At 33.7% G+C, this 14,039-nt stretch overlaps 1 protein-coding gene across 1 annotated transcript in view; it reads right to left on the bottom strand.

Annotated features, from left to right (window-relative positions):
• Nucleotides 1-2,830: 2,830 nt before the first annotated feature.
• LOC126880910 (asparagine synthetase domain-containing protein CG17486) overlaps nucleotides 2,831-14,039 on the bottom strand; it is a 28,219-nt gene continuing 17,010 nt past the window's right edge. The window contains exons 2-4 of the mRNA XM_050644985.1: nucleotides 8,218-9,399; nucleotides 4,569-4,810; nucleotides 2,831-3,008 (exon numbers count right to left, since the gene is read on the bottom strand). Of these exons, the coding sequence (XP_050500942.1) occupies nucleotides 2,831-3,008; nucleotides 4,569-4,810; nucleotides 8,218-9,399 (1,602 nt within the window). The remainder of the gene's footprint in view (nucleotides 3,009-4,568; nucleotides 4,811-8,217; nucleotides 9,400-14,039) is intronic.

The raw sequence follows: 14,039 nt of genomic DNA, 5'->3' as shown, positions 1-14,039 counted from the left end.
GGTGATTCCAAAAAGCAGAGTAGCCGAAGTACTTCGTCAGTTACACGACAGTCCATCAGGAGGGCATTTTGGTGTAAAGAAGACCCTTCAGAGAATTCGGGAACGATTTTATTGGATGAATAGTTCCGACGATGTGAAGGACTGGTGTAAGAAATGTACTACCTGTGCTACAAGTAACGGACCCTACCGGAAAAGGAAGGCTCCTATGAGACAGTACAATGTTGGAAGTCCGTTTGAAAGAATAGCTTTGGATATTGCCGGGCCATTTCCAGAAAGTGACAATGGATGCAAATACATGTTGGTGGTAATGGATTACTTCACGAAATGGGTTGAGATCTACGCAATTCCAGACCAGAAGGCCGCCACTATTGCAGATGTGTTAATCAAAGACTGCATCAGCCGATTCGGAGTGCCTCTGGAGATCCATAGTGACCAAGGAAGGAACTTTGAGAGCGATCTATTTCAAGGAATCTGTGATAAACTAGGCATGAAGAAGACAAGAACCACGGACTATCACCCGCAATCGGATGGAATGGTGGAGCGTATGAATAGGACAGTCGGCAAGTATTTGACAAAGATGGTGTCCAATCATCAACGAGACTGGGACCAGTACCTTCCGTTCTCCGTAATGGCCTATAGATCTGCTGTTAATGAATCAACTGGCCAAACACCAGCAAAAGTCCTATTTGGACGTGAGATGCGTCTACCCTGTGATCTAGAGTTTGGATGTCGACCTGGAGAAGATGTTGCTGGTGAGGATTACGTGAATGAATTAAGAAGAAGAATGGACGATATACATGAGTTGGTCCGTTCTAATCTTCAGATCGCTAGCGACCGAATGAAGAAACGATACGATACCCAAGCCGAGAAGGGATGTTTCAGGGAGAACGACAAAGTCTGGCTTTATAATCCAAAGAAGCGAACAGGTTGTTCTCCCAAGTTGCAGCAGTTCTGGGAAGGTCCGTATCTCATTGTCAAGAAAATTAATGACGTTATCTACCGAATAAGCAAGATTCCTAGGGGAAAGCCGATGATAGTCCACCATAACCGGTTGGCGCCGTACGAGGGAGACCACGACGTAGATGAAGAAGTGGAAGTAAACCAAGTTCGAGAAATACCTGACCTCACGTTCGAGGAGTTCATGGGGGCCTATGGAGGTACCGGTAAAGCGAGACATGGTGTTACCAATGAAGAAAAGCGAGATCTACTCGCACTTCCCGATGACTATTCACTGGCCCATACCATCCCGGCCAGTATCAAAGACACACGAGGGTTGGCATCCGCCTTCCGAAGGAAGTTTGGTCGAGTTGCAGAACTTCAATGCCAACTGCCAGCTCCTGGCAAAGCATTGAAACTCCAAGATGCATCACGTTACCTATTCTATCTGGTAACAAAAGACACTGTCCGTGACCAACCTACCTACCAAGATGTATGGGATGCATTAATTCAATTGAGAGAGCACGTGTTGGAGTCCGACGTGCAAAAGTTAGCCATGCCAAAGTTAGAATGCAGCCAATTAGACTGGAGAGTTATCCGAAATATGGTAGAAGAAATTTTCCAAGACACCGAGGTCCAGGTGTTAGTCTGTTGCAATCCGCATAGTTACTGGTGCGGAGAAAAGACCGTCCCCTGTCACTTTTATACAACTGGGAGTTGTAAAAGAGGGTCCAGTTGCAGATACCAGCATCCAGTTCCAGTCCCGACAAGGTTCCAGGAGGAACCATCTTTTAAGGAGGGGGCAATGTGACGCCTCACAACCCGGCCTAGTTATTCTTGAATCTTCTCGGCGTTACGAGTAAAGGCCAGACCTTCCACGGCGATTCGAGACGACCGCTGTCAGAGTATTTAAGAACAGGAATTCGAGCACAGGCCAGTCAGTCAATGAACGAGCCGCGACGCGTGATATAATTGTATTCGAATCGGATTTAGTGAAATGTATTTATTAGTTATCGGAATTATTATGTTTAGTTAATTAAATCATAAATTTGAGTTTGTAAATAAATTAGATGTGTTAGTTGGTGTTATTTGTAATTATTAAAATAAATAAGTGATGTAAATAAAATAATATAAGTAAGTCTTATATAGTAGAGTCAATCGCGTAACACTACCCTTAAACGCGGAAAAATGTGTAGTACTTAGAATTGGTAAATACAACCCACTTGTGCTGTATTTTGTTAACGGGCGACCATTAGATTCAGTGTTCTCGTATAACGACCTCGGTGTTATCGTAAACAGCAGTCTAACGTGGTCCGACCATAGCACTTCTATTTGTAAACGTGCGAACTCCGCCCCCACCGTACTTATGCCCATACATTTTATTTCTTTTTATTGTAACCATAAGATAGCTTAATTATTCTTCTTTCATGTTCAATTTGTAAAATTTCATTTGATCCATTAGTTAAAGAATTACATTAAAATAACTCAACCGTGCACTTCGCCGTACGCTAGTTTACAGTGAGCCAATGTTTGTGAGAAGGATGTTTAGCGTTATAAATAAAAAATTATAGAAGATACAGATTTCATTTTAGAAAATTCTTTATATAAGGTTTTTTTTTTGTAAAATTTCCTGAATTTTTCAATGGTCAAGTCAGTTTTTTTCTAAAATTTATATTTTCGGAGTTATTTTAAAAAACATCTAATTTCGCAGTTCATTTGTTTAATAAAAAATGAAGCACCCACTTCTCGAGTGGAACTTTTTGATTTTGTTGTTTATTAAACATTTCTTAATGAAATTACAAAAAGTTCTATCTTGTTTGATTTTTTCCGAAGTGAAAATCTATATGCACTGCCCTATAAATAAAAAACGTGAGTCTATGATAATAGTCTTACCTTAACATAATCTTGAAGACACTTCATTTGCTACTTCTTTACTATTTGCTATTCTGGAACCAAATTGTAGGGCTCGTTTTTTGAAGAAAGCTGCATTTTTCAATCCTAAATGATACGCTAAAGACCTAAGAAGGATTTTGTCTCCAAAGCCGTGACGTAATTTATCAGATGGACAAGTCCTAAAAGGTTTAAAATTACTCGAAAGCCCTTTTAGATCAATTAATGAACTTAATCATAAATAGTATAATAATAACTTAATCATAAATAGCAATTTTATAATTAGAACTGACCATAGCGCTTTGCAGTGGCGAATGAATTTTAAAAAGCCTGAAGGACAAGTGGCTTGGTGGACAGAGAGACTTCAACAGTATAACTTCGAAGTAGTACATCGAAAAGGGAGTCTCCACAACAATGCCGATATTCTTTCCAGGTAACCCTGTTTGGAACAGCAATGCCAGTACTGTAAAAGAACGAGAGAAAGTAACCGAAGCAGTAAGTCTCCAGGTGACCACAGTTAAACAGGAAGATCATCAGACTTCCCTGAAAAACATTAAAAAGAGGCAAAAGAAAGATAATGGCTTAAAAGTCATACGAGAATGGCTTGAAAATGGAGTAAGACCTATTTGGCAAGAAATAACCCAATACAGTGGAACTATAAAGGTGTAATGGGCTCAATGGGAATCTCTGCATCTGTCTATTTCTATTATACCAGAAGAGGGAGAGTCCCGATGGAGTACGTACAGTTCAATAGTTTTTGACAGAGTACGTACAGTTCAACAGTACGTACATTTTTTCTATTCTATTCAACAAGTGGTACTCCCAAAATCACACATTAAAAGTGTGCTGCAAGAACAAGAACTTCATAGCAGCCTTTCTGGAGTCAAAAGATCACTGGCCAGAGTTCGAGACATATTTTACTGGATAAATTGTCGCCTAGATGTAGAAAATTGGTGTAAGAAATGCGATTAATATAACGGTAGAAATGGCACAATATCTTTCAGCAGAGCCTTTTGTACGACTTGCAGTGGATATAAACAAGTACTTAATGGTCGCAATGCATTATTTTACAAAATGGACTGAAACCGCACCCCCTCCTAATCAAGAATCGACTACAGTAGCCGAAGCATTCATAACACACGTAGTATCAAGACATGGAGTTTCTTTAGAGTTGCATTCTGATCAAGGACGAATTTTTGAATCAGAATTATGGCAGGAATTAATGAAAATCTTGGGTATTAAGAAAATTTGCACTACACCCCTCCATCCGTAATCAGTCGGAATGGTCGAAGGACATAATAGAACTGTTTGTCAATACTTTTCAATGTTTGTCGCTGATAATAAAAAAGATTGGGATACTTGGATTCCTCTATTCTTGTTAGTCTACAGAAGTTCCGAACATGGAGCAACTGATTATGCTCCATCGATAATGATCACAGGAAGAGAAATAAAGCTTCCTCAAGATCTAATTTTCGGAAGATTGCCTCCCTGAAGAATGGAAGACAACCGTTGGACAAAGCGAATTCTCGAGTGACGACCAAAGACATGCAAAAGAAGTAGAGAGACCTCAAACAAGATGGACTGATGACATCAAGCGAATGGCTGGCCATGAATGGATGCAAAAAAACAGCAAACAGATATGAATGGACACAACTAAGGGATGCTTACATCCGATGATGGATGGAATGGCTGTTGATGATGTTGTGTTAAGTAACAGGAAATAAATAACTTTCAATGCTTACTTTTCCCAACACTGAAGACCACGTACATAATTTACCACTTGCTCGTCCAAGTAGGGAGTACGTAGCTGTCTTCCATGGTCGGAAACCACTCTATCGTCTCTACCGAGATTTCGGTAAGGTAAATTTTGCCAGTCTTCAGTAAGTATTGCATGTAGACCTGACCATGACTCCCTTTTAAAAGCAGCTCTATGTTTTGTATATCCTCCGAATAGTTCATCGGCACCCATTCCAACAAGCAGTACCTAAAAATTTAGTATTATATGTATACTTACTGACCAGTTGCAAAAGCAGTTGCACGAAAAATCAATATTGTAATTATAGCTGAAGTTAAAAACCAAATGAATTACGTCAAAGGAATCACGTCAGAAATCTGCTCTGAGAAATGAGAAAAAAAAATGTTTATTTCACAAATCAACATTGCTTTTCGCATAAATTAAATGTTCAAACTGCCAAGAGGCAGGTGAGTGGCAGCTTGAACATGAATTTAAGCGAAAAACAATAGTTATTTATCAAATAAACATTTTTTCCTGTTTTAGGACAACAGTAAAATGTATTGTGAATTTAATAAATAATATACATACATTCTTTTTTTTGTGTAAATTAATTTCATTAAAAAAATTTTTTTGGGCACCCTGTATAAATAATTAAGTATGTTAATGTTTATATTAATGAATGGAGAATTAAATAACCTTTCAAATAACCTAGCACACGACCCCTATTCTCATTTAAAAAATATCGATTACGTCATCACGCCTAGATGGATAGCATGATATACAGGGTGATTGATTCGTGTGAAAAAGCTCAGTAGATCCGCTATAGTAATCGATAGCAATAAAAGGTAATAACGTGTTTGATAACATAGTGGCAGACCAAACTTATGTTTTTTTTTTAAATGGGACACCCTGTATTTTATTTTATATTCAAAATTTTCTTAACTTCTCCATTACAAAAATATAAAGGTTTGGTATGTTATATAGGCTATTTACAAAGTTATAACCAATTTTAAATGAAAATGGCAACAAGTTCAACTCCCTGTATTAATAAAAATAAGCACAACACAACGGCAATGGTTTATTGACGCCATATTTTTTATTTATTATTAAATTTTCATAAATGATTCATATTGCTAATTTTCTTTATATTGAATACAGGGTGAGTCAAAACGCAAGTACATTATTTTCTCAGTAGTTTCTTCGTAGTATAAGTAACTCATTCAATGACCGTTTTTAGCCATGCATAAATGTGTTATGAGGTCATTTTGAACAACTTATATAATTAAATATTTAAAATATTTTATTAAAAGTAGCTTTTAATTTTATTAAAAATGTTTTATTCATATTCACTGATAAATTATTTTTCGTTCTTTATTTGTGACATTGTTACATTTACATGCAAAAGAGGTTTTTAATTGTTTTCACAAATGTTGTTCTGAAGCTATTTCCTTGTGGCATTTTTATAATGAAGTATTTTCAGTGGGAAATAAGCCACAATTTTACCAAAAAAAATGAATTTATTAACGTTTCATTTTAATTCAATTTATTAATTTTCACAAAATGTTGTATTTTGTGTTTGTGTTTTTTTTTGTAAAATTTATAACTAATAAATTATTTTTAAAAAAATTGGAAAGAAATCCTTTGTAAAAGGTATAAAATTTTTTTATTAAAAATCCCTTAAAAGGGCTACATCACAACAAAACGTTTTCGATTTTTATAAAAAATCATCATCAGTGTTCGATAAACTGGATGCTAGCTGAGCCACAAAAGAAAAATATCTAATATAGATGCCTTAAAGGCATCTATATTATATGTAAAAGGGTTTTTACCCAGATATTTTTCTTTTGTGGCTCAGCTAGCATCCAGTTTATCGAACACTGATGATGATTTTTTATAAAAATGGAAAACGTTTTGTTGTGATGTAGCCCTTTTAAGGGATTTTTAATAAAAAAATTTTATACCTTTTACAAAGGATTTCTTTCCAATTTTGTGATTGATGGTATACAGCCAACTACAGGAAAACCTTTTCTTTTCCTTGTGGATTTTGTAAATTATTTTTCTTTCTTTATTTGTTACACTTACATACAAAAGTAGTTTTAATTGTTTCAAAAATGTTGTAAGATGTGGTTGTGTTTTTATTTGTAACATTTATTACCAGATTGATAACCAGTAATCGTAAATTGTCAGTTATAGGCAATTCAATCATGGCTTACTTAAAATTTGGAAAGATTTAAACCCGTATTAATAATTTGCTCTGAAAAATGAAAATATCTCGAAAACTAATAAATTTAGACATAGGGAATGTTATATAAAAATTAAAGTATGGTAATGGTACTTTTCGATAGTGATATAAAATACAGGGTGTTCCATTAAAAATTACTGAGAAAATAATTTACTTGCGTTTTTACTCACCCTGTATTCAATATAAAGAAAATTAGCAGTATCAATCATTTATGAAAATTTTGACAATAAATAAAAAATCATGGCATCAATAGACCATTGCCGTTGTGGTTATTTTTTATTTATACAGAGAGTTGAACTTGTTACGATTTTCATATAAAATTGGTTATATCTTTGTAAATACCCTGTATAACATACCAAACCTTTATACTTTTGTAATAGACAAGTTAAGAAGATTTAAAATATAAAATAAAATACAGGGCGTTTCATTAAAAAAAAACAAAAGTTTGGTCTGCCACTATGTTATCAAACACCTGTAACATTCTAACTAATTTTGTAATGTGAAGCTCAAAGTTGGCTACAATTTTTGTTATTAACTTTTATCGTTATCTATTACTATAACGGATCTACGGAGCTTTGCCCCACTAATCAATCACCCTGTATACTACCCATCACATTCAAGACATGAAAGTACAGTGGAACCCCGATAAGTCGGCCCCCGATAACCCGGAAGTCCGGCTAACCCGGACCGATTTTCATCAGATAAACATTTTGATTTTCAATATTTTGTATTTTTCAATTTAATTGTGGCTTATTTCCAATCAAAATAGTTAATTATCAGACAAACCTTTCAACAATAAAAATGTATGTAATATAATATTTGAGAGATAATGTGTACTTATGTGTGTAATTTGAACGATACGATATTAAAAATGACTCAGCACACGCCGCAGAAACAACAGCCACCTGTCTGTAGTAGGTATCTATTCCTTTTTATTTCAAACTGTCAGCATTGTTTAGGAAAGACTATTTAAAAAATTCTTTTATAAGCAATGGTCTTTAGTATTGTGTGTCTTGTATTGTTCGCTTCCATTTGCTTACGTTTGGGTTTGGTGTTTTTTTTAGTAATTTTAATGAGTAGGTACTGTGCATATTTATAAATATATTTCATGTTATTTCAATTCTAACGGAGTTTATCTGTAAGTATACCGTATTTTATTAATTTTTACCATATTCTCCGGCTATCTCGGATTTTCGATAACCCGGATCGGTCGCGGTCCCGATTAATCCGAGTTATCGAGGTTCCACTGTAATTGATAAATGAGATGACTCTGGTTTTGAAGGAGTGTCTGGTTTTTCTTCGAGAATACGTTGTAGCTGGATAATATAATATAAGTCTCAAATTATGACTAATGTTCTGCAAAATAGCTACAACACACACACTTATGTAGGTAAATAAAATTTAGATTACTTACTCGACAATTAGAATCAACGAATCCCCTGCTAGCAAACCACAAGGCACAACCCAAACTATCATCCAGTACACTTTTTAACGGATAAATTAAGTCTACTATATGCATATGTCTCCTTTCATCCAATTCTGATTTAGTAATATTAACTTCATTAAACCTCCATTCTCTATTGGGACAAAGATTTTGTAATTCTTGGAATGTTTGCAAGCCTGTTAATCTATCAGGAGTTTTATAGTCTTTAGTTTCGTCAAAAGCTACATTAAACAAATCAATAGGTCTGTTTTTTTCAACAAACTGATCTGATAAAAGTGCCAGAATGGAACAATCTACTCCACCAGAAAACAAAATACCTACTGTACAGTGATCACAAGGCAATTGATCCTTGATACATATTTTGCAAAATGTTGGTTGACTTGATATCCTTCTTCTAATGGAATCAATCAATAATGCATGTAGTGTCGTGACCTTCGACATCCAATCTTTATTGTTAAGTAATAAAGAAACTGCATCATCTATATCCATATTCTCTAAAGATTTATACATATCAATGTGATTAGAACTAGGTTCACAAAATATTTGATCCTGAACAATCTCAGTGTTACGAATATTAATGTCTTCTTCAAGAAATTGCTCCAACTCTTCTACTTTCTTTTTAAAATTATCATTTTGACTGAATGGATGCAGTGCAAATGAATTTGATTTTAAATCCCATATAAATGTACCAACTGATGGAAGCTCAATAAATTCATAATCCTTTGTTCTTTGAGTAACACTGCATAATATTATATTGTTATTATTCTTCCCAATTAATAAACTTCTTCTACCAAATTTGTCTCTTCCAAAATAAATCTTATTATTTAATTTATCATAAAAGATAAAAGCGTATGGCCCCTGTAGTTTATAAAGTTCATTATGAATGTTGCCAGGTTCAACTTTTGTCAGCAAATCAAAGATATATTGAGTATCTCCTTCAGATCTACATCCATCTGGTATTCCCTTAAATATGTCTCCATTGTATATAAAAACTGCTTCATTATTTGCAATAGGTTGCTTGGTTAAGGTTTTTCCTTGAAGCCACAGAACACTTGCAGCAAATAATAAAGATATATTTTCAGCTGTGGTACATGTTAGTGTTTCTAGTGAATCTGGGCCTCTCCTGGAAATTTGTTCTTTAAAAATCTGAAACTAAATAATAAAATATGTAGTGCATATCTAATATTATAATATACATTATCTTGAAATTATTTCTTGTATACGGTTGAGTCCAGGATTCATTACCCGTGCGGCATTAATACCTGGCGAAATAAAACACATACTTTTTATCTAGCATCATTGTCTTCCACGCATCAAACTAAATATCAACCAGATAGCGCCTGTTATTAAGTAAAGACACATGATTTTAAGTACAATTTGTGACGTTTCTGGTTTGTTTATTGGTCATTGTCAGTTTGTTGGATTGTTTGCTGTTTTTATTGTCCTGTTTTTGCATTTAGAAGTTATTTATTTTAAAGAAACAGTTGTGTTCACTACCAATTGTATACTGGAGTTTGAAATTGTATGGCAAGTGTATTTTATTTTGCCATTAATTTACATACAAAGTTAATCTCATTCACAGTTAAGGAATGGTGTTGTTTAAGTGTCCGTAAAAGTGAAATAAAAAACAAAAAGGCAATATTTTATTTTTAAATATTTATATTATAACAAATATTTAATATCACTAATGATATGAAAAGAATTTATTAAGCTACTTCAAATGTAGCTGTAATTCTGCACCAAAATTTCAAGTTCTATTTATTTGATAACGTCAAATTTTATAATATAATCCGTGATCGGAGCAGTACCCACTTTCTGTCACTTTCCGTTGTGTGGAATAGATTTCCGTCTTATTTCGTATGCTTTAAATGATGACGCACGGATAAAGAATCATGGACGCAACTGTATGTAGCTTTTTATATTGTGTCAATTTTGATCAGACGTGTAACCAGGATGATCCTAAGGGGGGTGGGGGGTTACATCTACTTGAAGGTCTCTGGGGGTATGGAATAATAATGGTGTTAGAGAGCGTATAGAGCTCAAAGTACATCCGGGGGTTGCTTTTACTTGGGGGGTGAAAGCCACCCCTTCTTGGGGGTGAGAAAACGTATGTTCAAGTGTTGGGATAAGTTTAAGTCCGGAAATAAATAAATTGACTAATGGCTGGTTTTTCCAACGACCAATAGTAATTTATTCAAAGAATAAAGTTGTGACCAATAAAACTGACATTTCTCTGTTTTACCAATGTCAAATAAAACTTATTTTGTTTATTTATTAAATAAATATTGACTCTTCGAATAAATAGACAAGTTAATCTCACTTTTAATATCTATAACAAAGAAAATTCGTCAGTTTAACTTTAAATTTTATCAAAATTGTAAAACACAATAAAAATATAATCGACTAATAAATTTTATTTGACAAATAATAACTATTCTCTGATTTATTTGTTGTTGACGAAACCGGCCATAATTTTAAGTAACTTTTGTTCTATAGAGTTTTTTCACTAAGGGCCGGTATTTCAATAGCTACTTAAGCCTTTGCTTAGCTAAGCCTGTGTCAAAAGTTAAGGAGAAGCTTAAGCTGGGTGCCGTATTTCCATCATTTCCTTAACTAAACAGATGCTCAACTGTAAATTAAATTGGTTTGGTACCTCTGAATAAGTCAAAATGTTCTGAATAAGTCAAACTAACTGTTCTGAGGTAAAAACCACTACTCTTGACATTTAATTTTATCTTGTCGTTTGTATCAATGTCATTTACTTCACTTAATTTTGTGTACATGATACATGTGTTGTGAGTTTATTGTCTATATTTTCTCTGGTTATATTTTTATTGTAATTTTTAGTAAGCAATAGATCCGTCTTTGTAATTTTGTTTGTTGGATATATTCCTTAAAATGTCAAATTCGAATGTAAGTTTATTTTTGTAAAATAAATATACCTACCAAGCATTGTAGAAATAAATAATTTTCATGTGCCTACACCTTCCAAAAGTAGTAAGAATTTTAATAATCGTTATTACGATTAATAAATTAATAGATTAATAGATTATTATTTAATAATCTAATAATAACGTTATTACTCAAAGGTTGGTTTTCAAAATAACTCTCTAATTAATAATCTATAGAAATAACCTCAAAAAACAGAGAACAAATTTTAAGCAAAGGCTTAAACAAACTCCCGCGTGAGCTTAAAGTTATTTGGTTTAAGCCTAGGCTTAAGCCTCAAATTGAAGTGGAAATACAGGCATCTAAGCTTAAGCAAAGGCTTAAAGTAAGCTTTGGCTTAAGTGAGGTTGGAAATACCGGCTCTGAGTCAATATTTTTTAAGGTATGTATCTGCGAGTAAAAAATGTTTATTTTTCAACAAAAAAGACACGTTTTCAGACGGTTTTTCACAAATAACTCACTAAGTAAATATTTTACCGAAAAAATGTAGCTTATAAAAAAAACAAAAGGAATGGTGTATTAATAAAGTCTGTAGACCCAGTAGAAGCAGAGTTGTAGCTCATAAAAAGTAGGTATAATACATTATATGTATGACCCATTCCACGAATATACGACCCTCTTGGATTATCCGACATTGAATATTTTACTGTGCAAAATATGAAGAACGAAAGTAAATTGCAAATTATATTGTTGTTTATTGGAGTAATTATTAGGGCAAAATACTTTCGTACTTCTTATGTTGCACACTAAAATATTCGTTGTCGCGATAATCCAAAACAGTCGTATATTCGTGGAATACACCATATTAATATAAGTATGTACACATATCTTACAATGCTCCAGTATTCTTCTTCTTCTTCTACTGCACTACAGCCCAAATTGAGCCTTGGCATCCTTTATTTTTTGCCTCCACCACAATGTGGAGCTTGTCTGTGGCTGCTCTTCTCCATACACGGACTACTAAAAGGGCTTGTGCGTCACTGTTTACTGTGTCTTCCCAGCGCTTTCTTGGCTTTCCAACCGGTCTCTTTTCCTGCATTCTAGCATTCAGTGCTTTTTGGTAGCCTATCCTCTCCCATTAGATTCCAAACTAAATTTTTGTGCTCACTTTGATTATGTGAATAACCAGGCATTTAAAATGTTAGGCTTCATTATCAGAACTTCTAGATGTTTGCATAACATTAATTCCATAAGACTAATTTATATTTCCCTAGTTAGATCTGTTCTTGAGTATTGCTCAGTTGTTTGGTCACCCACTTTACTCCAGGGTAATAAGCTAGAAATAGACCATGTTCGGGACACTCAAAGATCCAGGTAGCTGACTACTTTTTTAGTTATTGTAGACCTATAGGAAGAAAACCTACCTCTTTCCTGTCTAGAGTTCGCGTCCGTTTTTTAATTATTAACAATTTAGTGCAAAAATCGCGATTTTTTGCACCCCATTCAAAAGCTAAATAGTTAACAAAATTACAAAATTTAATTTTTTAGAACATTTTAAAAATGCCGATTTTTGAAAGTTAAAAAGTTAATTTGTTGCTACGCAAACTGCAAAATAAGTGAAAATCGTTATTTGTTAATAACTTTTACTAAAACTGCCTTAGAACTTTAGTGTTTCACCCAAAGTTGGGTACTGGGGTACTGTTCTTACGATGTCAGTTGGATCAGAAGCATTTTTGGGGTCCGGTCAATAATTCTACGAAGAGCATAGAAATAAAGATAAACCATATAAACATTTGCTTGCTTCAAAATTGATCACTCCTTGTATTAGTCCACATGGACGCGGGTGTGGCTTACTACTTTCTAACGTATCTTATTGGGCAATACTGAAGAGTAATTGGTCAAATTGTTCGGAAGTGCTTAGGCTCAAATCATATCGTTATCTGGTCAAAATACCTTCTCATGTTTCAAAGGCGGCAAGCAATATAAACACTAAATAAACAGTGTCGTCGTCATAACTTACAATTATTTTATTTTTATAATACATTTTTTGTCTCATTTCTTTAGTACTTAAAAAATGAATAAGCACATTAAATTGCATTTGTAAGTATTATATACTTTTAATGATCAATTTTAAATTTTATTGTATTGTATTATACTGAAACTGTATTGTTTATACAGGATGTCCCATATATTATGCGAGATTTAATGACGTCAATTTGCTCAGTCCGCTGATTGGATAATGTAATTAATGGAATTTTTCATGTTTCATATTTTTATTTTTTCCATATTTTCCTTTGTGTGTGTCCATGTCTAAGAGCCATATATGAGGAGAGGGAGTGTACATTGATTGAAGACTCTTGATTTTAGGTATTGGGGGTATTTTTTTTTTCTTTAGAATAAAAGACAGTTTTCCGAGTGATGCCCAGGCCAATCTTATTATTTTTTTTTATTTCTTCGGTCTGATTTTTTTTATTTAATTTAGTGATTTGTCCTAGAATATCTCTTTTACTTGCTTTATTCTTGTTTGTGCCACTGTAATTATTGGTTCTCCTTGTTGATTGGTCATGGCTTTTGTTTTACTGTAAGCGATGTTCAGTCCCATCTTTGTCGATTCACTATCTAGTGCTTCCATCATTCTTGGTAATTCTTCACTATTTTCTGTTTTAATACAATATATATATACTATTGTGTTTTCAATTTATCAATCAAAAGCAAAATGAAAATTAAATTAATTTTTTTTTAAATAACGCGGGCACATAAATTTGATACACCCTGTATATTGAGCTGTAGATATTTCTTAGAATGTAGTTTGGATGTAAGTAGATTTCTCTTTTAATGAGCTTTCCGATGAACCATTAAAGACTTTTGTGAATAATTAAAGTGAAAATAACGATGTATTTAGA

Source organism: Diabrotica virgifera, chromosome 2, assembly GCF_917563875.1.
Source record: "Diabrotica virgifera virgifera chromosome 2, PGI_DIABVI_V3a".
Classification (NCBI taxonomy): domain Eukaryota; kingdom Metazoa; phylum Arthropoda; class Insecta; order Coleoptera; family Chrysomelidae; genus Diabrotica; species Diabrotica virgifera.
This window is presented reverse-complemented; position numbering and strand designations above follow the sequence as displayed.